At 38.1% G+C, this 21,851-nt stretch overlaps 1 protein-coding gene across 1 annotated transcript in view; it reads left to right on the forward strand.

Moving 5' to 3' along the window:
* PDGFC (platelet derived growth factor C) overlaps window positions 1–21,851 on the forward strand; it is a 204,826-nt gene that overhangs the window by 111,229 nt on the left and 71,746 nt on the right. The window contains exon 2 of the mRNA XM_003984917.6: window positions 2,438–2,633. Within this exon, the coding sequence (XP_003984966.1) occupies window positions 2,438–2,633 (196 nt within the window). The remainder of the gene's footprint in view (window positions 1–2,437; window positions 2,634–21,851) is intronic.

Here is a 21,851-nt window from a genome sequence, read left to right on the forward strand (position 1 = left end):
CTCCTAATTTAGTAGAACTTAATGTGTGTTTCTTTTTTTTTTTTTTTTCTGATTATAGCCCTGGTTGTTTGAGATTCACATGAAAGTTTGACAATCCGGTGTAAATCCTATGTGTTTGGTGGCAAACCTCACTGCATTTAGAGATGAGTTTTTGGGAGCAGTAACTTACAAGGAACTTTACTATTCTTTGACCACAGAGGAGACCTAGATGTTTGGTCTTTAAATTATGTTTAATTAGAGTGTCGTGGAAATGTGAATTATAAAGAAAAAAAAAGATGTAAACACCATTTAAGTGTATACATTTTGGCAATGATCTTTTGTGACTGAGATTATCAAAATAGAATTCAGATCTTTTCGTAGCTATTCAGTTTTCTAGATTGTATATGAAAAATCATACACTGCTATATTTGTAATGAGTGCCTTGGTTTATATCAGGCATTTTTTTAGACAAAATCGGGCAAATAATAAATTGTAGCCAATCTAAGTGAAGCCATTCACTTCTTGAGAGACAGAGACAGAGCTTGAGCAGGGGCGGGGCAGAGAGAGAGGGAGGCACAGAATCTGAAGCAGGCTCCAGGCTCTGAGCTGTCAGCACAGAGCCCGATGCAGGGCTTAAACTCACAAACCATGAGATCATGACCTGAACCAAAGTCTGACGCTCAACCGACTGAGCCACCCAGGCGCCCCTAAATTTTCATGATTTTTATTTATTTAAGAAAATTTTTTTTTAATATTTATTTATTTTTGACTAGAGAGAGAGAGACAGAGTATGAGTGGGGGAGGGGAGAGAGAGAGGGAGACACAGAATCTGAAACAGGCTCTGGGCTCTGAGCCGTCAGCACAGAGCCCGATGCGGGGTTTGAACTCACAGACCGCAAGATCATGACCTGAGCTGAAGTCGGATGCTCAACCGACTGAGCCTCCCAGGCACCCCTGTTTTCATCATTTTTAAAAGAAAATTTGTCAGAATAGAAAAGAATTCATCTAACTTGATAGATCCATCTATGTTCTCAGGAGATAGATTGGTGCTAAATTATGTGCATAAAAGAAGTATTGATTATTTCATACAAGTTAATATAGCCAATAGCAGTATTAAATATTAGCATCCAATAAGAGGGAACATGTTTCTGAATAGGAAGAATGGTGACATTAAATGATTTAATTTAAAAATTCTGTGGCAACTAACACATATTTACTAATATGATGATTTTTCTTCATAATGCACACTGGTATATATTCAAAGAACTTATATTGGTCTTAAACCTGTCTTCCAACCCTGACCATATAAAATAATACTTACCAGACTGATTGTTGAAATAGCCAAGTTTAAGAGAATGAAAAAGCTGCTTGAAGAATCATAACTTCAACTTACTAAAGTTATTTTTTTTAGCAATAAGACAGGTTATTCTTTAACCTCAAAATCTTCCAGCTAATACATGACCCTTGATATTCAGTCTTTTAAATTCAAGAAATTTCTAAGAAAAGTATTCTTAAATTGCATTTTATCAATGTGAAATAATGTAATTTGAGTAACATAAATACTCAATGAACAGTTGCTACAATCACTGTTGAAGAATGGGGGCAAATTCACTATTTGTATTTAAAAACATTTTTTTTTAATTTTATTTTTGAGACAGAGAGAGATGGAGCATGAGTGGGGGAGGGGCAGAGAGAGAGGGAGACACAGAATCCAAAGCAGGATCCAGGTTCTGAGCTGTCAGCACAGAGTCTGAAGCGGGGCTCGAATCCACGAGCTGTGAGATCATGACCCGAGCCGAAGTCGGACACTCAACCCACTGAGCCACCCACGTGCCCCACTGTTTGTATTTTTAAACACAGAATTATATGCAAGTTTCTTTTTAATATGACTCATATTTGATAAGTTCTTAGAGGATGAGGGCCTTAAGTCGGCTTTGTTATGATTTCAGGAATCCATGAGTTGGTAGTTTGACATTTCAATAATTAAGACTAATGTGTTATGTTCTTTCAAGTATAAAAGTACTGAGGTTTTTATTCAATATTGTTAAAATAGTTCCTTTTTGGGGTGCCTGGGCGGCTCAGTCGGTTAAGTGTCCGATCTTGGCTCAGGTCATGATCTCGCAGTTTGTGAGTTTAAGCCTCACGTCAGGCTCCATGCTGATAGCTCAGGCCCTGGAGCCTGCTTCGGATTTTGTGTCCCCCTCTCTCTCTGCTCCTGCCCTCCTTGCACTCTGTCTCTCTCTGTCTCAAAAATGAATATTAGAAAAATAAAAAATAATAATTCTTTTTTTTTCTGGGTGAGTTCTGAAAAGAGTGATACTCGGTTTCTGTTGTGTGAGACATACCCAACACATGTTTGGGTTAAAATATGGATGATAGGGCAAACATTTATTTTGAAACCTGCAGTTTTCGAGATGTCTGTTCTAAATGTGTGTCTATGCCTCTATTTTTGCTTTAGGAGTACAAGATCCCCAGCATGAGAGAATTATTACTGTGTCTACTAATGGAAGTATTCACAGCCCGAGGTTTCCTCATACTTATCCAAGAAATATGGTCTTGGTATGGAGATTAGTAGCAGTAGAAGAAAATGTTTGGATACAGCTTACATTTGATGAGAGATTTGGGCTTGAAGACCCAGAAGATGACATATGCAAGTAAGTTACCATATTCTTGAAATTCAAACAGAGTGTAACGACTGTTATAGTTTTTCAAGTTGCTTCATTTTAATGATGTGATTTTATTTTATTTTTTTCAATATATGAAATTTACTGTCAAATTGGTTTCCATACAACGCCCAGTGCTCATCCCAAAAGATGCCCTCTTCAATACCCATCACCCACTCTCCCCTCCCTCCCATCCCCCATCAACCCTCAGTTTGTTCTCAGTTTTTAAGAGTCTTTTATGCTTTGGCTCTCTTCCACTCTAACCTCTTTTTTTTTCCTTCCCCTCCCCCATGGGTTTCTGTTAAGTTTCTCAGGATCCACATAAGAGTGAAAACATATGGTATCTGTCTTTCTCTGTGTGACTTATTTCACTTAGCATAATACTATCCAGTTCCATCCATGTTGCTACAAAGGGCCATATTTTGTTCTTTCTCATTGCCTTGTAGTACTCCATTGTGTATATAAACCACAATGTCTTTATCCATTCATCAGTTGATGGACATTTAGGCTCTTTCCACAATTTGGAAATTGTTGAGAGTGCTTCTATAAACATTGGGCTACAAGTGCCCCTATGCATCAGCACTCCTGTATCCCTTGGGTCAATTCCTAGCAGTGCTACTGCTGGGTCATAGGGTAGGTCTATTTTTAATTTTTTGAGGAACCTCCACACTGTTTTCCAGAGCGGCTGCACCACTTTGCATTCCCACCAACAGTGTAAGAGGGTTCCCGTTTCTCCACATCCTCTCCAGCGTAATGATGTGATTTCAAATGGCATCTTTTGTTCTGTTTTTCTCATGTTTTTCTGATGATCCAAGAAATTTACCTTATTTAAGCTATGTTTCATTTAAAATCAGGAGACACATACTGTACATATGCATTCATTGGTTCATCTACTGAAAATGGTTTGAAGTAACTTATGGCACAAAGTACATATAGAATAAAACAATTTGACATGATGCGTAGAGAAAGAAAAGCCAAATAAAGGAATGTAGTTGTGCCAGAAAACCTAAGTTATGATTAGTGCTGAAAATTTTACATTTTCTCTTCCCAATAGCCAAGTCAATAAAATAAACAATAAGTATTTAAAAGAAAAAGCAGTGCCCATGGGTGCATGTTACCTAAATACACATATGGATGCTTACACGCACACACAGGATTAAAGAAATTTGGATATTTCGTCACAAAGAAGAAATGCAATTCTGAAAGCAGAATTAGAAGTTTAGACTAACATTATGGTCTGCCAGGTAGAAATTCATCATAATTCTCCTAGAGGCATTCATGAACCAAAGTCAGCTGGAGTCTTTCACCCACGCAAAAGACCACCTACTGTATGTCATACAAATATTACTCTTTAAATCCTATGTGAATACACTTGTCAAGGTTGGGTGGTCTTATGAAGACTTTTCACTTCAATGGCATTTGTATATCATGAAAATATTTTACTTGAGCTTCTTTGTGGGGTTGTTTTTTCTTTGATATACAAGTTAAAAGAGAATTTTCACTTTATGGTATATTACAGATAAATATTTCAATGCAGATGAAATAAACTTTGTACTTGCTGTCATCACAGTTTGTATCTTTAACATTTGTGTAATGACTTTTTTTCACATTTCTTCTGTGACTATGCATTTCATGTTATTTTTTTTTCTCTTACATCTGTAATCTTTGACTTTGAGAACTGGAAGCTATTCTAGCTGCCTTTAGAGACTGTTATTCAACCCTTCATTTTATGGATAAGGAAACAGACCAGAGAAGGAAAGTAGCAGCCCTAGATACCATTCATATTTTATGCCTAAACAAATGCTAAGATCCATTTTTCCTAACACACATGTAGATAGTTTTTCACCATGCTAGACTGCGCCTCCTGGATTCTTTTCATATGCTGGATTCCATAGCCTTGTTAAAAATTATGATGGCTTTAAGATTTTGCTCTCCTTGAAAAATCTTAGCACGTTAATCTACCACAGTTTCGTGCATGCTGACCAAAGACAGGAGTCTTCTGGGTCAGAGACATCAACAGCAGTAGCCAGAATGTTAGCCCTTCTTGTGCCACGTTCCCTAGTTCCTGTTCCTACAGGTCAATGCCAAACGGGCCACTTAACACCTGCACGTCTGGGAGGTTGTGTTACAGGAGAGGCATTATATGCATGTGTGTGTGATGTATATTAGTAGTTAAGTAACAAAAATTAAACCATCATCCAGCATGCTTCGCCTAACTTGTGACTGAGCTTTACTCATTATTAGGCTCATCTTAAGAAAAGTGACACTTTCAATAATTCTGAACCTCCTTTCCCTTGTTCCTCCCTAATTACACCTTCTTCTTGTCCCTGTGAATATAATCATTGTTCTAAGCGTTTTTTTTCCCTGTCTACTGATTTCCTCTATAATTTTACGATTGTCCATTTCTCTATGTACTTTCCTATAAAGAGTGAGTTGGTTATTTTTTTTTTGCCAGTGTTTGAAATATAGATCAATGGGATAATACTGTATTTAAACTGAAAAATGTGATATTTTAACGTCAGTTCATGTTTTTTTCAACGTTTATTTATTTTTGGGACAGAGAGAGACAGAGCATGAACGGGGGAGGGGCAGAGAGAGAGGGAGACACAGAATCGGAAACAGGCTCCAGGCTCTGAGCCGTCAGCCCAGAGCCTGATGCGGGTCTCGAACTCACGGACTGCGAGATCGTGACCTGGCTGAAGTCGGACGCTTAACCGACTGCGCCACCCAGGCGCCCCTAACGTCAGTTCATGTTGACGCAGATAGCTTAGATCATTTGTTTTCCTTGATGCATAGTATTCTGGTGTATGGTGAACATTTTTGGTCTTTTCTACTTGATGAATGTTTGGCTTGTTCTCCTTGTCTGAAAGTGCAAGAAAAAAAAATTCTGAGTCTATATCTAAGAACCACATTGCTGTCTTAATGCATTTACATTTTCAATGTTAGTAGGTAAAGTTGATTTTTAAAATGACCAATTTATATTTCTACCAACAATATGCAAATATTTCTGTTACACCACATTCTCAACAACCTTTTGGTTGTCATTCTTTTCTATTTTGGTAGTATGGAAAGTATAACATTGTACCTCAATATTAATTTTTATTTTTGTTTCCTGATTACTAATGAGGTTGATAAATTTTTATATTATTATTGCCCACTCATATTTACTTTTCTGTGAAATGTCTGTTCATATCTTTTATACGGTTCTTAGTAGACTGCTTGGCTATTTAAATTTTGCTTTTATTTTTTTTTTTTAAATTATGATTATTTTATTTTTGAGAGAGAGAGTGAGCGGGGGAGGGAAAGAGAGAGAGGGAGACACAGAATCCGAAGCAGGCTCCAGGCTCTGAGCTGTCAGCACAGAGCCTGACATGGGGCTCGAACCCATGAACTGTGAGATCGTGACCTGAGCCAAAGTCAGATACTCAACCAACTGAGGCACCCAGGCACCCCTAAATTTTGCTTTTGTTATTTAAGTCTTTGATTCATCTGTAATTATTTTTGTCTCTGGTGTGAGATTTTTCATTAGGGTATCCAGTAGTGTCCCCGAATCATGTACTAAATAATCACTCTTTCCCCCCAGGGATACGCAGAGCCAGTAGATTTGTAATCAGATTTCTGCATATGATTTGTTCTGGTACCTGGGGCTCTGTTCCTTTGCTCAGTTGTGTCCATCTATGTACCAAAATGATGCTGTCTTAATTATGTAGCATCTAGAAGCTCTGTGATAGGGAAGTCTCACCTCTTGTTTCTTCTCTTTTGGAACATCCGTGCTATTCTTCATTAATATATTTTTAGAAATAGGTTGCCAAGTTCCTTGAAAACTCCTGTTGTGATTTTTATTGTGATAGCATTGGATATATAAATCATTTTGATGAGAGTTGACATCTTTATAGAAATAACTTTCTATCTTGGAGAACTTTTGTTTCTCTACTTATTGGAATCTTCTTTATCATCTATACATTTTTCAAATGTTCTTTTTTAGAGATGTTATGCATAATTATTTAAATTTATTTCTATATTCTTTATAGACTTGCTAAAATCCCCTTCCTGAAAAATATATTCTATTTGTATATTGCTGGTAGTTAGAAATGCAGTTGATTTTTTTTTTGTATTGATCTTATATCCTGCACACTTGCTATAAGCTCTTTTATTTATTTCATAATTATTCTGGGAACTGTTTTGGATTTAAGCAAAAAAAAAAAATCACATGATTTGTGAAAAAAAGATTCCTTTCTCCCTTTCAGTTTCTCTACTCTTTCTTTTCCATCTCTCATTAAGCTGCAGATTGTCTTAGTAGGTATCCCTGTCATCTTTCTGACTTTAGAGTTTCTTTAAAAAAAACTTTAAAATTTGGAATAACTTTAGATTTATGGAATGCTGCAAATATAGTGCAGAGAATTTCCATACATTCTTAACCTGGGTTCCTCCAATGTTAATATCTTACGTAACCATGTTATATTTGCATCATTGAAAACCTGACATTCTTGCAATACTCTTAATTACAGACTTTATTCAGATGTCAGTGGTTTTCCCTCTTTATGTCCTTTTCCTGTTTTAGGAGTCTTTCTAGGATACGCATATTGCATTTGGTCCTCATTCTCATCCAATCTGTGACAGTCCGTCTCTTTCATTTTATTCCTTGACCTTGACAGTTTTGAAGAGTATTGATCAGGTATTTTGTAGAATGTCCCTCAGTTTAGGTTTTTCAGATCTTTTCTCATGATTGCACTGAGGTTATGGATTTGGGGGAAGAATTCCAAATAGATGATATTCCCTTCTCCTCATATCATATCAGAAGGTATATACTGTCTCCCTTAGTTATCACTGATGACGTTAATCTTGATCACTGAGGGTGGGTTGCTCCTCTGGTAAGGAAGTATGTTTCCCCTTCATTAGCTGTTAACTGGAGGCATATAACTAAGTCCAGTACATATTCAAGGAGGAGTGATTAAGTTCTGTCTCCTGGAAGGGGGTTATTTGGAATTTTTCAGAACAGAAAATTTGTGTTTTTTCCTTTTTCCCTCCTTCGTAACTCCCTCCCTCTCTCCCTCCCTTCCTCCCTCCCTTCCTCCCTTCCTTCTTTCCTTCCTTCCTTCCTTCCTTCCTTCCTTCCTTCCTTCCTTCCTTCCTCCATCATTTATATCAGTATAGACTCATGGATATTTATTTTATTACTTGTGTTATAATCCAGTGGTATCATTATTTACTTTACAACTGAAATTGTTCCATCTTTGGCTGGCGGGAGTAAAAATTGTGCTGTTAATATACCAATATTGATTATGAAGATTTTTAAAAATTTTATTTAAACCCAAGTCAGTTAACATATCAGGTAATAATGGTTTCAGGAATAGAATTTAGTGATTCATCACTTCTGTAGGGTATGATGATTAATGGAGATTCTTTTTTTTTTTCTTTATTATGTCAAGTACTTCCTTAGTTTGTTAAGAGACACTTTTCCCATTTGGGAAAATTTTTTTTATTTTTTTAATTTCTGCATTTAAAAAGAAGTTACAGACATAATGACACTTTATACTTCACCATAAATCGCCTAAAACCAAGGATATTTCCTATGTCATTTCAATACCGTTTTCACATGCAAGAAATTTAATACTAATATGAAATTATTACCTAATACATAGTTGATTTTCCAATCTCCTGATCCCAAAATGTTAACACTTTTTTATTTTCTTTTTTGTTATTATGTTTTGATTTTGAACAAATCATTGACTATATATTGCATTCGGTTATTATAACTCTTTTCTTGCCTTTTCTTGGCTGTTATGACATTGTTTTTTTTTTAAACAGTCCAGGACATTTGTTCTGCAGAATCTCTTAGTGTCAATTTCTTTGAATATGTCTTCATAGTTAGGTCCTGCTTAAATATTTTGGCCAGAATGTTCTCTAGGTGATGGGCACTTCTGATTGCTCTTAATTCCAGTTTATTGTATTATCAGTGATGTGAGTTTGATTTCTCAATCCTGTTTTAGTTGTATCCTACCAAATTTGATAATGTGGCATTTTTATTTTTGTCCATTTGAAGATATTTAAAATGTCCATTGTTTGCTTCTTTTAAGCCATTATTATATAGAAGCATATTGTTCACATTTTATGTAAAACTATGAGGTTTTTAAGTGCAGATTCGAGGCTTTTAAATGAGAGATTTCTAAATTCACTTAATTTGGAGTAAAAAATATGGCTTGTTTGTCTATGACTGTTTAAAATGTAAGACTTGGCTTTATTTGCTTCAGATTTTTAAGTTTTCCAAATGTACTTAAAAAGAGAGTATATTCTTCAGTTGTGTGGTGCAAGTCTGTATATGTCCATTATATTAATTTGTGCAGTTGATCTGATCACAGCATCAGTATCTTTTCTGAATTTTTTTTTGATGTATCAATTACTAAGAGACCTATTAAATTCTCCTAACAGAGGATAAATACACTTGTTAGTTTCACCATGTAGGCCTACCTTTTTGCTTTATGTGTTTTTTGCTTTATATGTTTAAATTTTTTTTTTGCTTTGTATGTTTTTATCATCATATTATTATATATTATTAATATTATATTATTTTTTGCTTTATAGATTTTTAAATTATGTTAGTTGGTGCACAGAAGTTCAGAGATCTGACCTTGTTTAGTCTTCATTGATGTTTTGGTTTGGCTTTAAAGTATATTATGCCTATCATATTAACAAACTACCTCAGGTAACTGCAGTCATTATTTGCCTGACATTCTTTCCATTCGTTTACTTTCACCTTTCCTGTGTCTTTCTTTGTGCATGTGTGTGTGCATGTTAGTATGTACATCTGTGTGTGTTTTTGTTTTCTCTTATGAAAGGAATGTGAGTAGCAATAAAATAAAATTCAGTAAAAAAATCTTTATATTTAACTTAGGAATTTCATATAGTGCATTGTTTCTTATTATGTATATAACTTTGGGTTTGTACTTCATTTTTCTGTTTCTTCAGTTTGCTTCCTTGCATTTATTAATCTTGTTCCATTTTTCTTTTCTGTGAATTTAGAGAGTATACAACCATTGTCACTTTTAAGTGACTACCTTAGAAATGCCTATTTAACTTAACATCTAAAGCTAATCAATGTTTAGATCCCCATCCTCAAAATATAAAATTATCTGAGAACATGTTAACCGCTGTGGAATGCTCACTCCCCAAATACCACCACACCTGGTTGATAAGACAGAGCTGTGTTTATGGCTTCCCATGATGACAGAGAACACCGCCTCCACGGTTTTAGTCGTGTCTGGGGGGGAAAAGCAAAACCAGATCTTGTTGAGAATTTGAAGTTTGGTTTAAAATGGATCCTTCAGTGTGGAAATTTGATTAGAATTGGGAAAGGCTTATGATATAATAGCTTGGAATCTATTGAAACAAGGCAAGGACTTTCGGGGTGAGGGGTTCAGCAGTGCTGGATTGTGAACTGTCGCTGCTTTTAGTTGAAGGAGTTAACGGCTCTTCAGGGAAGTTCCATATAGCCTGGGCAATAATGAAGACACTAAAATAGTAATGTCTTGTTACTGTAAACTGTTAACGGGGGGTGCTAGGTGATTTCATTCTTATTGTCCATGCTGGTTTGGTTCTCATTGCATTTGACCCCACTCCTGATGGTATGTGTCATAGAGACTGAGGATTTCAGTTTTGTATTTTTTAACTTTGTATGTAAGACATTTTATTATTTTCTTTTTTTTTAAGTTTATTTACTTATTTTGAGAAAAAGAGAGCGCATGTGTGCGCAAGTGGGGACAGGGCAGAGAGAGAGGGAGAGAGAATCTCATAAGCTGTTAGATCCCGACCTGAGCTGAAATTAAGTCAGATGCTTAGCCAGCTGAGCCACCCAGGTGCCCCATATTTTCTGCGAACAATATTTCTTTAGCTATCCCCATGTGTCTACTTTTGGTGCCCCGAATATGTCTTCATAGTTACGTCCTGCTTGCATTTCAGGATTTTTCTGCGTTTTTCTTGCATTTCACTGTTTGTTTTGTAGAATTATTTTACTTCCTCCTTAAGTAGAGTGTTTAAAAGTCTCTTAAGTGAAAGCCTGTTGGCAATAAGTGCTCAGCTCTTCTGTATTTAAAAACGTCTTTATTTTACTTTCATTCTCAGAAGTTAGAATGGATATAGGATTTGAAGTTGTGTGTTTATTATGTTCTCAGTAGCTTAAAGATACCATTCAACTGTCTTACGGCTGCTGAGAAGACAGTCATCAGATTGTGGACATAGCCTTATAGTCTGCCACTGAGTGGTCCATTTTACAGAGAGAGACATGTGCATAGCAGGGGTGTGAGGGAAGGGATGGGGTTAGGGTCTGGCTCAGGGCTTCTTCTCTTGTACCACTTGTGGCTCATTACACCCTCAACTCCTGCTTTTGTGCCCCAGGGCCCAGCAGATACTGACAGGATTACAGGGCATATTTTACCTCACTGAAATCTTCACTTCTTATGTTTATTTGTCTTCCAAAGAATTCTCTTATTTTCCTGATGTCTCACTATTACATTGAAACCACTTCTTTTCTTTCAGTCAATTATTCAGCAATTTTGTTTTTAATGTGCCCAGAAGAGTTTCTCTGCCTAATTTTGTCGACCATGTGGCTGGAATGTAGACTGTCGTCGAGCAGAATAAAGTTTTTCCTTAACACGGCTTGGTACTCTCAAGCTCAAGTTTAAAATTGTTTTTTTGTTTATTATTATTATTTTTTTTTTTAGAGAGAGAGAGTATGAGTCAGCGAGCGTGGCAGAGGGAGAGAGAGAGAGAAAGAACCTTAAGTGGGCTCCATGCTGAAGCAGGGCTAGATCCCAGGACCGTGACCCTGTGTTTTAATGGCAACATTAACTTCTCTCCATTATAATGCCGTAGAACAAAAATACATGTGTTGGCCCCATCCAAATGCATTTTAAGAATTTAAACTGCCCCATTTTAAATATTTTCCCAAGTCTGAAACATAGAAGAGTCTAGAAAACCTGAATCACTATGTTAACTGTATCTTTAGAAGAGGACAGACTCAGGTGAAATGTTTGACTCTTTCCCCATAGCCCTACCGGCTGCTCACATCTTCTGTTATAAAGAGAAACACAGAGTGAGCTGTGTCTTTATGCTCTTTAAGACTGGTACTATTACAAGGAGCAAAACAAGTCAGAGGCAAATTAGACTTTATTGCTTTACCAAGCGGACAGGATATCCAGACGGTATGGTGGAGGGACTGGCTGGAATATGGAAGGGGCAGACGAAGAGAGAAGAGGGAGTGGGTGTAGTTTGCTGTAAAAGATGCTTGAATATGTCAGTGTTGTGTGTATGTGGCTATTATGTTAATGACATATGGCGTACCTAGGAGGACTCATTTCTACTGGAAAACATCTTTCTTTTAATTCTTTCTGCTTGCTTTTCTAAGACAAATAATCTGCTTATTACATATAATATTTTCCAGAGAGACGGACCATAACGGATAGCATTTGAAAAAAGATAGTCAGTCTGCCCAATTTAAAATATTACCTCGTCTTCACCAAAATGACGGAGTTTCTTTTGGAGGAAATATTATGCCCCCTCAACATTAGAAATATTTTAACAATAGAAATGCTAAATATGCTAAATGAAATAAACAGCTTCTTTTGTTAATATTTCGAATTTAAGATGAACAAAACAGTTTTTGTGGTTTCATTTTGAGAGAGAGAGAGAGAGAGGGAGGGAGGGAAGGAGGGAGGGAGAGCATGCACTGGGGAGGGGCAGAGGGAGGGAGAAAGAGAATCCCAGTCAGGCTCCATGTGCAACGTGGAGCCCGATGCAGGGCTGACCTGAGCCGAAATCGGGTGTCGGACACTTAACCAACTGAGCTCCCTGGGCGCCCCTAGTTTGTTTTTTTTTTTAATTAAAAAACAATCTTTTGGATATTTTCCTCTCTTCCCGGCATTTATAGTAGGACTACTGTGGCATCATTATTTGCTCATTTATGTACTCTCACGTTCAACAAGCACTTCTTGAGCACTGTGGGAGGAGATGGCCCATGCCCCTAAGGAGCTCACAGTCCGGGGAAAGAGGCAGACAAGTAAATAGGCAATTGTAATAAAACGCCACCAGTTCCAGAATGGTAAACAGAGAGTCTAGTCATGACTGTAACTGGTTATGTTTAGATCACTGTGTTGACCATTTTCTAGCGCATACCCCTACTGTGTATTTTACTAGCAACAGTCTGTAAATAAATATTATTAATTTATCACGGAGAAATCGGGATGCAGGAGTTAACCCTGCCATGCAGCCCTCGAAAACTCGGATACTCATTTTTTTGTGTTTCACTCTAGTAGATGGAACTTTCAAGGACAGTATGGATTCCTAATACCAATTTCACAATAACAGTGCAAGCTGTGAGTGATAAAATTTTCAGGCAACAACTGTTTTATGAAAAGTATGTAAAAATATTCCTCAGTTTCATGACCATATAGATGAGATGAAAGGAAGGCGGTATTATTTATTTAGCTAATAATGACTTTAGAGACCCATAAGTGTGTCATAAGAATCTTTTGGCCAAGCCAAATGTTTTCATGAATTCCTTAAGAGGATCGAGAAAAGAAAAAGTCACCACTTTTACTATTTTACTAACCACCACTAGCTACTACTGCCATAAGCGACCTTAGGTTTTAGCACCGGATTCCAACGGTGTCACATGCAGCTCCGGACCTACATAATCCCCAGCCTGAGCCTGCAGAACTGGGCCCGATGACGAGTAGCTGGGTGTTGAGCTATAACTCAGAGCTTCAGTCCTGTTCATGATGGCAAGAAAAAGAGCCAAATATCACAGAGGAAGTGAGGTACACCTTGGGGACCTTTCCGTAAGAGCAGATAAGGTTTGCCTGGTCAGATGACGGTTTGACCACTTTCTGTGACATGCCTGCTTCACCCATTGGCCAAGGGGAAGGGGAACCAGATTGACTTAGAGCATCCATTGTTCATCCCCACGACTTACTTTAGGGGCCCATCTATGCTGAAGCATATGCAGGTTGGTTAGCTAAGTAAATCACTTACCTTTTTTTTTTAAATTTTTTTTTAAACGTTTATTTTTGAGACAGAGAGACAGAGCATGAACGGGGGAGGGGCAGAGAGAGAGAGGGAGACACAGAATCTGAAACAGGCTCCAGGCTCTGAGCCATCAGCACAGAGCCCGACGCGGGGCTCAAACTCACGAACGGTGAGATCATGACCTGAGCTGAAGTCAGACGCTTAACCTACTGAGCCACCCAGGCGCCCCAATCGCTTACCTTTTAAGGAGCAAGGGGAGGGTGCACGGAAGTGAGCTGTGTAAGCAGACAGTAGTGTCCTGCTATTGTCGTAACTAAAAAGTGATGTAAACATGAAAGCATAGCAAGGTTACTTATCATCCAGAGAGGTATGGAAATACAGGGTGAATTAGAGCCTGGGAGCATAGATACGACCTCAGTGGGCTGACAAACACTGAAAAGTACTCAGTAAAAGTCAGCACGAATGAAATAATAGGCGGATTAAAGAGGAATGAGCACTCCATGTAAAGGAAGCCTGCAGGTGGCAAATGCCTGGAATAATTGGCGGGCGGTGAGTTTCTCTGGAGCTTGAGAGATGGTGGAGGTGTGACAAAGGGGAGGCTGTACTGTGGGTAGGGTCGAACTGGGAGGGATGTTTGGTAGGAAGCTGATAGATTTGGACTTCCTTTCTCCCTTCCTTATGCTATCAGAAGCCAAGGGTTTTGTTGCAGAACCAGGTAGGGTACTGGTCTGTATTTTCGAAAGAGAGCACTGACAGAAGCATGCAAAACAGATTGGAGAATTTGAAGGAAGTTCTACCTAACACCTGGAGTCGTCAGGAGGAATTTTGTTATTGCTCAAACAACAACACGTTACAGGTACACATTCTCTCGGACCTCCATTTTGCCTGATTATTTTCTCATTGATCCAGTCGCAGAAAGCATATATATTCCTCTCTTGCCATTCCTCTTCCTGCCTTCACCGTTAAAGCTGTGTGTGGGTGGGTGGATGCCCACGCACGTATGTGCAAAGAAAAGCTACGGAGATAGCCCAATGCCTTTTATTTCAAAGATACATTCTTGTCTTCTCCAGGGCACAAGTTTTTGGAAGAACAAAACGACCAATGTCAACGTTGCTGACATTGGAAATACTCGTATAAAATGACTTAGAATGTTAAACGATCATTTTATTATGGAGAAGAGATAAATGTCTTTCCTCTTTTCTCCAAGGGTCAGGCCAAGTTTACCTGGGCTCTGAGAAGAACAGATGATACAGGCCAATATCACATAGTGTCTAAGAATAATAACACTAGTTCAGCGACAGATGCACCATAAAAGATTTAAGTTTTCCTGGTAGGTAGTAGTATAAGTCAACTATATACGTGGGAGTCATACATGGAAATATAACTTGAAGAGTCTTTATTTTCAAGCAACCACAAATAAGTAACCAGCTTAGAAAGGAAATGTTTGGATCACGTTTCTCAACATTTCAGGGATAGGCCTTATCCAGGTTCCGAATGATGCCATCAACTTTCTGTCTCTTTTTCTCTGCCTCTAAAGACTTGCTCCCTGTGGTTGGCTTCTTTGTCAATCTGTCTGTCTTCACAAAATGCAGAGAAGTGCCAAGATTTTAGCACTTGCAGTCTCTAAAGGCTGCAAGAACTTTTCCTGTACAAGCTCTCAGAAGAGTTTTGATTGGCCTGGTTTAAACCAAGTATCTATCCCTGGACCAATTAATAAAGAGGGATCTAGGTGCATGTGTTACTGGCAAGACTTGGATTACATGCCCATCCCAGGGCCAAGTGATGGACTGTGATTGGTGGAGAAATGGTCCCTGAAAACAAAATGGTTTATTTTTTTCCACCGGAAAGACGAAGAGGAGCTGGTGGTACAAAAATAACAATCTCCATTATCAGTGTGAAAAGCCACAAAGAGTTGAAGTGCAGCTTTCAATCTTCCACTTAACTGTTTTTCCTACCTGCATCTCTGGCCCCAGAGTAAAATTGTCTTTAGAGTGAAGATTTGCCAGTGCCCTTTCCAGCAACTCTTTTGAGTGTAGTTAGTTCGATGCCATAATTTATAGTTTGGTTATCCTTTGACCTCTGTAGCAATTACTTTTGTAACTTAAAAAAAAAATCATTCCCAAGAGGGCTTAAAATGAAGGGTGGGGATGTGACCAAGTCTGAGATCAAGGGACTCTGCCCTTGGCTAATGAGATGTTTTGGTTTTATGTTTTGAAATGTTCAAAATCAACATTTCAAGTAGAGAAAGAATGTATCCTGCAACTCCCAAACTCGTGTCTGGCTCACCCAGGGTCTGTCTCTCACTGGCCCTTTACCTTTTTTCCCTCGGCATCTTACCCTCTCCTCTTCCACTCCCCAAAACCTCCCTCTGTTCTTTGCCCTCCTTTTCCACCTTCTCTGCTGGATCATTGCCCAGATACTGCTTTCTTGCATTGATTTAGAATGAGTCTTACAGTTTCACACTCTGAAGATTTGGGAAGATTGAAATGCCATTCTTTGTGCCGTGTCTTTGCTTTCAGTTGCAATCTTGCTGCCACTGGGATAATGATGAGACCACTTGTTGGAATTATCCATCTGGTACAGGGACATCCATATGGACTACTTCTGGGACCAATGGAACACCCATACTCCTAGCCAGCTAGTCAGTCACCTATGTATGCAATTTTACCCAAGAGAAAAACTAAGCAAGAACCATAGAGCACCAGTCATGAATAAAGGACCTCTAGATGTGCAGATCTTCAATATACTGTTGTAATTCTGCACTGGCCTTTCTTTTCTCAGCACTTCCATGCTTTATGCAGTTGTTTCTCCAGTATTAAGTTATTAACATTATTTTGCTGAATGGACTTTCGAGTCACACACTTTCTCCTATTCATCTGGCCCTGACTCTTGGAGAACTAGAATGTGTTCAGATCTCAGCTTTCTTTGTGGAACAGCCTACCTTCTGAAGAAGCCAATCTTTAAATAGGCTGTCTCCTCTGGATTTTATAATACAGGCAGGTACTGATTTGAGATTTATTTTTAATTATTTGATGAAATTGTTTGTAATTATTATTTGATTTCCCTCTGAAGTTTTTTTTTTTTCCCCAGAGTGACTCCAAAACATCTAAATTTTACAAAAAGATTATTGTTTTGCTATGGAATTAACAAAAGTGAGATTAACATAGTTAACAAAACTTGTCCAAGTTAAGCTTAAAAGATTTTGTTGTATCTGATTCACACGTGAAGGTACAGAATAAAAGTTAAAGAACACCTCCCCAGCTTCCTTGGCAATGTTGGTCATACTTGTATCTCTGTTTTCAGTAGAAGGAATGGTACAAATATAATATCCTATTCTGTGTTTGCTGCAGATGAGGTAGCATAATCATGAGTCTTAGTAGAATGATGCAGTATTGGTCATAACAGATGCTTGGCTCCCGGCTTAAGAACAAATGGCAAGACCTCTGTGTAGTCACAGACATTCATTCAAAGGTGAGAAAGGAAGAAGGAGGAGACTGAGGTTCCTGCCCCTGTGGAGTTAACTTTGCCTTTGTGACCACCCATTCAGAGGACTAGGATAGCAGGTGATCTGGTGAGATGTAGGTATGCAAATATGCTCTTGCCCAGAGTAAGTTATACCTTCTTTAATTTCTGTCAATAGATATGTTCAGGTTACTGGTACATGTAGAGGTGTATGTTTCTATTCCATTATTAATATCCTAGAGGAGACCACAGGAAAGGAAAGTTGTCTTCATTCCATCAAAGTGATATCCTGAATGCATTTTTCAGTACATACAGTGGTAGGACTACCAGTTTGGGAAATGAGGAATTCCAATTGTGCTTTGCTCCATGTAGTATACTGATCACTTACTTCTATCTGTAGGATGAATTGGCAACTTATTTATGTGAGAGATTTTAATCTACTAGGAAGAACACTAGCTTGGAATGCCTACATGTTTCAGATTCAGCTCTGACATTGGCCACTGGCTATTAGCCTTGGTTAACTTATTTATTAGCCTGCTTAATAATTATATTATTAAATTATAACCAAAATGAGAGATTGGGTTCCAGATGAAGGTTGAAGTCACTTACAATACTGAAAGATTTGTCTCCCTAGAATATTCACAAATATACAGGGGCACTAACATTTATTTTGCCTTGATCCCAACAAGAATAGTTCTAAAAAAGTTCTTTTGAAAATATTCACTTAGGATAATATTATAACTTTTCTGTTTTTCAATGGAAAAGAATCACTTCAGAGTTTTCAGACTGTTCATTTATACATGATCCTTTGAACTAAAATTCATTTTTTAATTTGATATTGGTTTTATGGTAAATTCTTAAAGTTCTGATAAAGTCCATATTGTAATCACTTTACAAAAAACAATTTTCAGGGTGCCTGGGTGGCTCAGTTGGTTGAGTGTCCAACTCTTGATTTTGGCCCAAGTCATGTTCCCAGGGTCATGGGAATGAGGCCCACGTCGGGCTCCGCACTAATTGTGGATCCTGCTTGAGATTCTCTCCCTTTTCCCCTCCCCGACTCTACAAAAAGAAAGAAAAAGAAGAAAAAACAATCTTCTGGAAATGCCACTGTTTCACATTAGTCCCCTCCATTCTCTTGTCATCCCACCCTCTTCTGAATAATGTCAACAGATTACCTGTGTGTTACCCAGCTCCATTCCTTCCCATTTTTGAGCTTTAAGAATCTTCTTCCTCTAGAGGCGCCTGGGTGGCTCAGTAGGTTGGGCTTCCGACTTCAGCTTAGGTCATGATCTCACTGTCCCTGAGTTTGAGCCCCGCACCGGGCTCTATGCTGACAGCTCAGAGCCTGGAGCCTGCTTCAGATTCTGTGTCTCCCTCTCTCTCTGCCCCTCCCCCACGCATGCTGTGTGTGTGTCTCTCTCTCTCTCTCTCAAAAATAAATAAACATTAAAAGAAAAAAAATCTTTTTTCCTCTAAATTAAATTTAATATGAAAAAAAGAAAAAAAGTTCACTGCTTAGAAGTCTATTAAGTGCTCGGTTGTTTCTTTTATCATTTTTAACTTTTAGCTGGATAACTCAAGATCGCAAAGAATTCCTAAATAAAAGGGAACCAAGAAATTTTTGATTCACTATGCTACTAATAGTTATATAGTAAAGGACTTACCCATTATACACAATACTTTTAAAACTTCATTGCCCAAAGATTTTTCTTCCCCCAAAAAATTATTCCCCACAGCTGTTTGAAGCACTTGAAAAATGTTTGAATAAATTGTCAAATCCCAAGTACACTTTGCTCCCTGTCTACTGAGACACACAGATGGTTTCCCCATATGGCAGCTGATTTAACCCCCCTACCCCTTTCTCACCAGAAACCCCACACACTAACTTCAAAAACATCATCTACTTCTTGACCTTTCTATCTGTAGCTCTCCATCTCAGTCTGTCAGTTTGAATAAGCAAGCTAGTTCATGATATCAAAATATTTGTGTAAATGGAACCGGTCATAATTTATTGCTTCTAAAATTATTTCATGGGATTGTGGTAGGCACTGTTTTTGCTGAGGCATTGAGGTTAATCTCCGTGGAAATGAGGCCTGCACTGTATGTTATCCTAGGGTATTTTGAGGGGAAAAAAAATCTCTCTAATCACAGTTTACTTACTATTTGTCTAGATTAGGAACTTCCAAATAAGTGGTTATAATAGTTGGACATCATTCTGCAAATGATGACACTCCTCTACTGAGCTTACCAAAATTCAGATACTTGTTTATACGTCTGAAGAACTTTAATATGAGGGATTTCTGAGAAGAGAAAAGGGAAGGTTCAAAGATCTATTCAAGGTTTCCCGTGTAGTGAGCAAAGAAAGGCAAGAAAACAATGAGGGAAGAAAGAAAGAAGAGAGGAAGGGAGGAAGGAAGGAAGAGAGAAAAGAAGGGAAGGAAGAAGATGACCAGAAGGTTGTCTGCAGACCGCGGTCCTTTCCTTATGCATTCATTTACTGAGCCAGCTAGAGAAGCCGAGCAGATAGGTGCCATGGAAAAAATGCTACTGTTTATTGAGCACCTACTGTTTGCCAAGCCCTGAACTAAATTAGTTGTCCACGTGACCTCTAATCTTTCTTCACTCCTGTTTACGGTACGTGCAATCCCTGTTTTGCGAAGGAGGGTGTGGGCTGAGAGAAGATATAAAAATTGTCCAAATACGCAGAGCTAGCAAATAGTAGAGATAGTAGTCATGCCTTTGATCCAAGGTACACTATTATATGAGAAGAGAATTATCACTGTCTCTGTTAGCTGTTGTATTATTTACTAGACAAGAAAAACATTATCTGCCTTACCTGTTCGTCAAAAAACTAAATAAAAATCACACCTTGTAGAAGAATGCAAACTGGTAAGTAATGCAGTCATGATCACACGGACAGTTTATTTCCTATTTGATGATTTGGATAATAAAGTAGTTACTGGTTTACAACACATAATTCCACCCCAGAACTGTTTGCTAATAACAGGGATTTATGGTCATCAGTCTTTTACAATTGGTGCAAAGTTCAAGTTTAATTATGCTCTGGGTTACTGTGCTGCGGTGAGGTGATGTGAGTTTACTGTCCTATAGCCAGAGATTTAAGACATACTTATTGAATTCCCACCAAGAATAAGGAGGCCTGAGTGACAGAGCGGGAGCGATAACATAATCCTTGCCTTCAGGGAACACCTAAACTAGCCAGAGACACCTATGCTTGAAAGACACAAGGTAGCGTGAGATTAAATGTTAAATTGCGAAGAATAGAATGTATGTGCTAAGTGTAGAAGCCTGAACAGAAATGAACAGCCTGGTAGAGGTCAGCAGGGTAACTGACAAGAGCCACCAAAAGTTGCTCTTTACCTTCCTGAACTCACCACTAGAAAGTAGCCTGTTGCTGAAATGACAAAATCTGATCTGAACATTGATCACGTTGAACAAAGATCCGTTTCTCAATGACAGTCTCAAAGGAGCCACACTCTCAAAATGCCAGCCTATAATCCAGGACTAAATGTGTTGCTTTTAAATGAAAAATATAATGTTCAGGATTCTAGTTTGACAGAGAAGAAAACAGATAGCCATTGGTGGTGGTTTATGTGGTATATGTAGCTTGTGTGCCCGTGTATGTTTTATGAAAGTGGACTGACAAAATAAGGCCTGCTTTTAAGGTAGATAAGCCTCACCCTGGGTGGGTAAATGGTATGGGGAAGGAGGAGGAAGAGTATGGGTCAGAGAGGCTTTAGGGAAGGCTATTGGAATAATCAGGATTTGCTAATGGGGGTCTGAAATAATGAGATTTCAGTGGGAAGAGAGGAAATAGACAAAAATATTTTGAAATAGACAAAAATATTCCAGCCAACAATTTACGGGATGGGCTGTGTGTGAGAAAGGAGATGGGTTATAGACCCCTTCATAATTTCATTCATCTCCTCTTCAAGAAAGCAGGTGGGGAGTTAGAGGGAAAAACTCCTCTTCGGTCATGCTTGTTACTTCCTTGAAAATGGTATACTGTTAAGTCAAAGATACTACTTGATGATAAAAATAAGGTTTGAGTTTACTTGAGAATATGTAATTCATACTACTTTCCCAGTCCTGTATTTAGTACAGTAACGACTAGTGAGGATGAGGTGTATGTATCCTCAATTAGCTGACCTCCCTGTGAGCTCTGAAAATGACCCTTGTTGGAGACGTATTTTAAAAAGGAACAGTAAGATACTTAAACCATAGAGTTAAAACACAGCAAGTTGCATAACCACTATCATGCTAGTGTACCAGGGGTATATACAGCAGATCAAAATGTCCCCCATGTAATGGCTAGCATGTGAGATAATGAAGGATGATTAACAGTGTAATGAACTTCATAAACATAGTGTCTAATTTCTGCCCCAGATAAACTCTAGTATCCTGGTTTTTTAAAAGCCACTTAAAATTATTTTTGAGAAAACTAGTCATTCTTATTTGTGAATAGCCAGAATTAGAGAAATAAGGAAAAAAAATATGCAAGAGTGTAAGTATGAGTTATATAGGAATATTTCAGCATCACATGTGTAATTGTGACTATTTGGTAGCCTAGTGTGTCTGAATATATTTGTATATAAATATGTATGTTAGTATATTATGTATCTGCAAACTCCATCATCCATCCATCCATCCATCCATCCATCCATCCATCCCTCACTAGCCATTCAGTCTCTCCTATGTATGGACCAA

This window comes from Felis catus, chromosome B1 (genome assembly GCF_018350175.1).
Source record: "Felis catus isolate Fca126 chromosome B1, F.catus_Fca126_mat1.0, whole genome shotgun sequence".
In the NCBI taxonomy this organism is placed as follows: Eukaryota; Metazoa; Chordata; class Mammalia; order Carnivora; family Felidae; genus Felis; species Felis catus.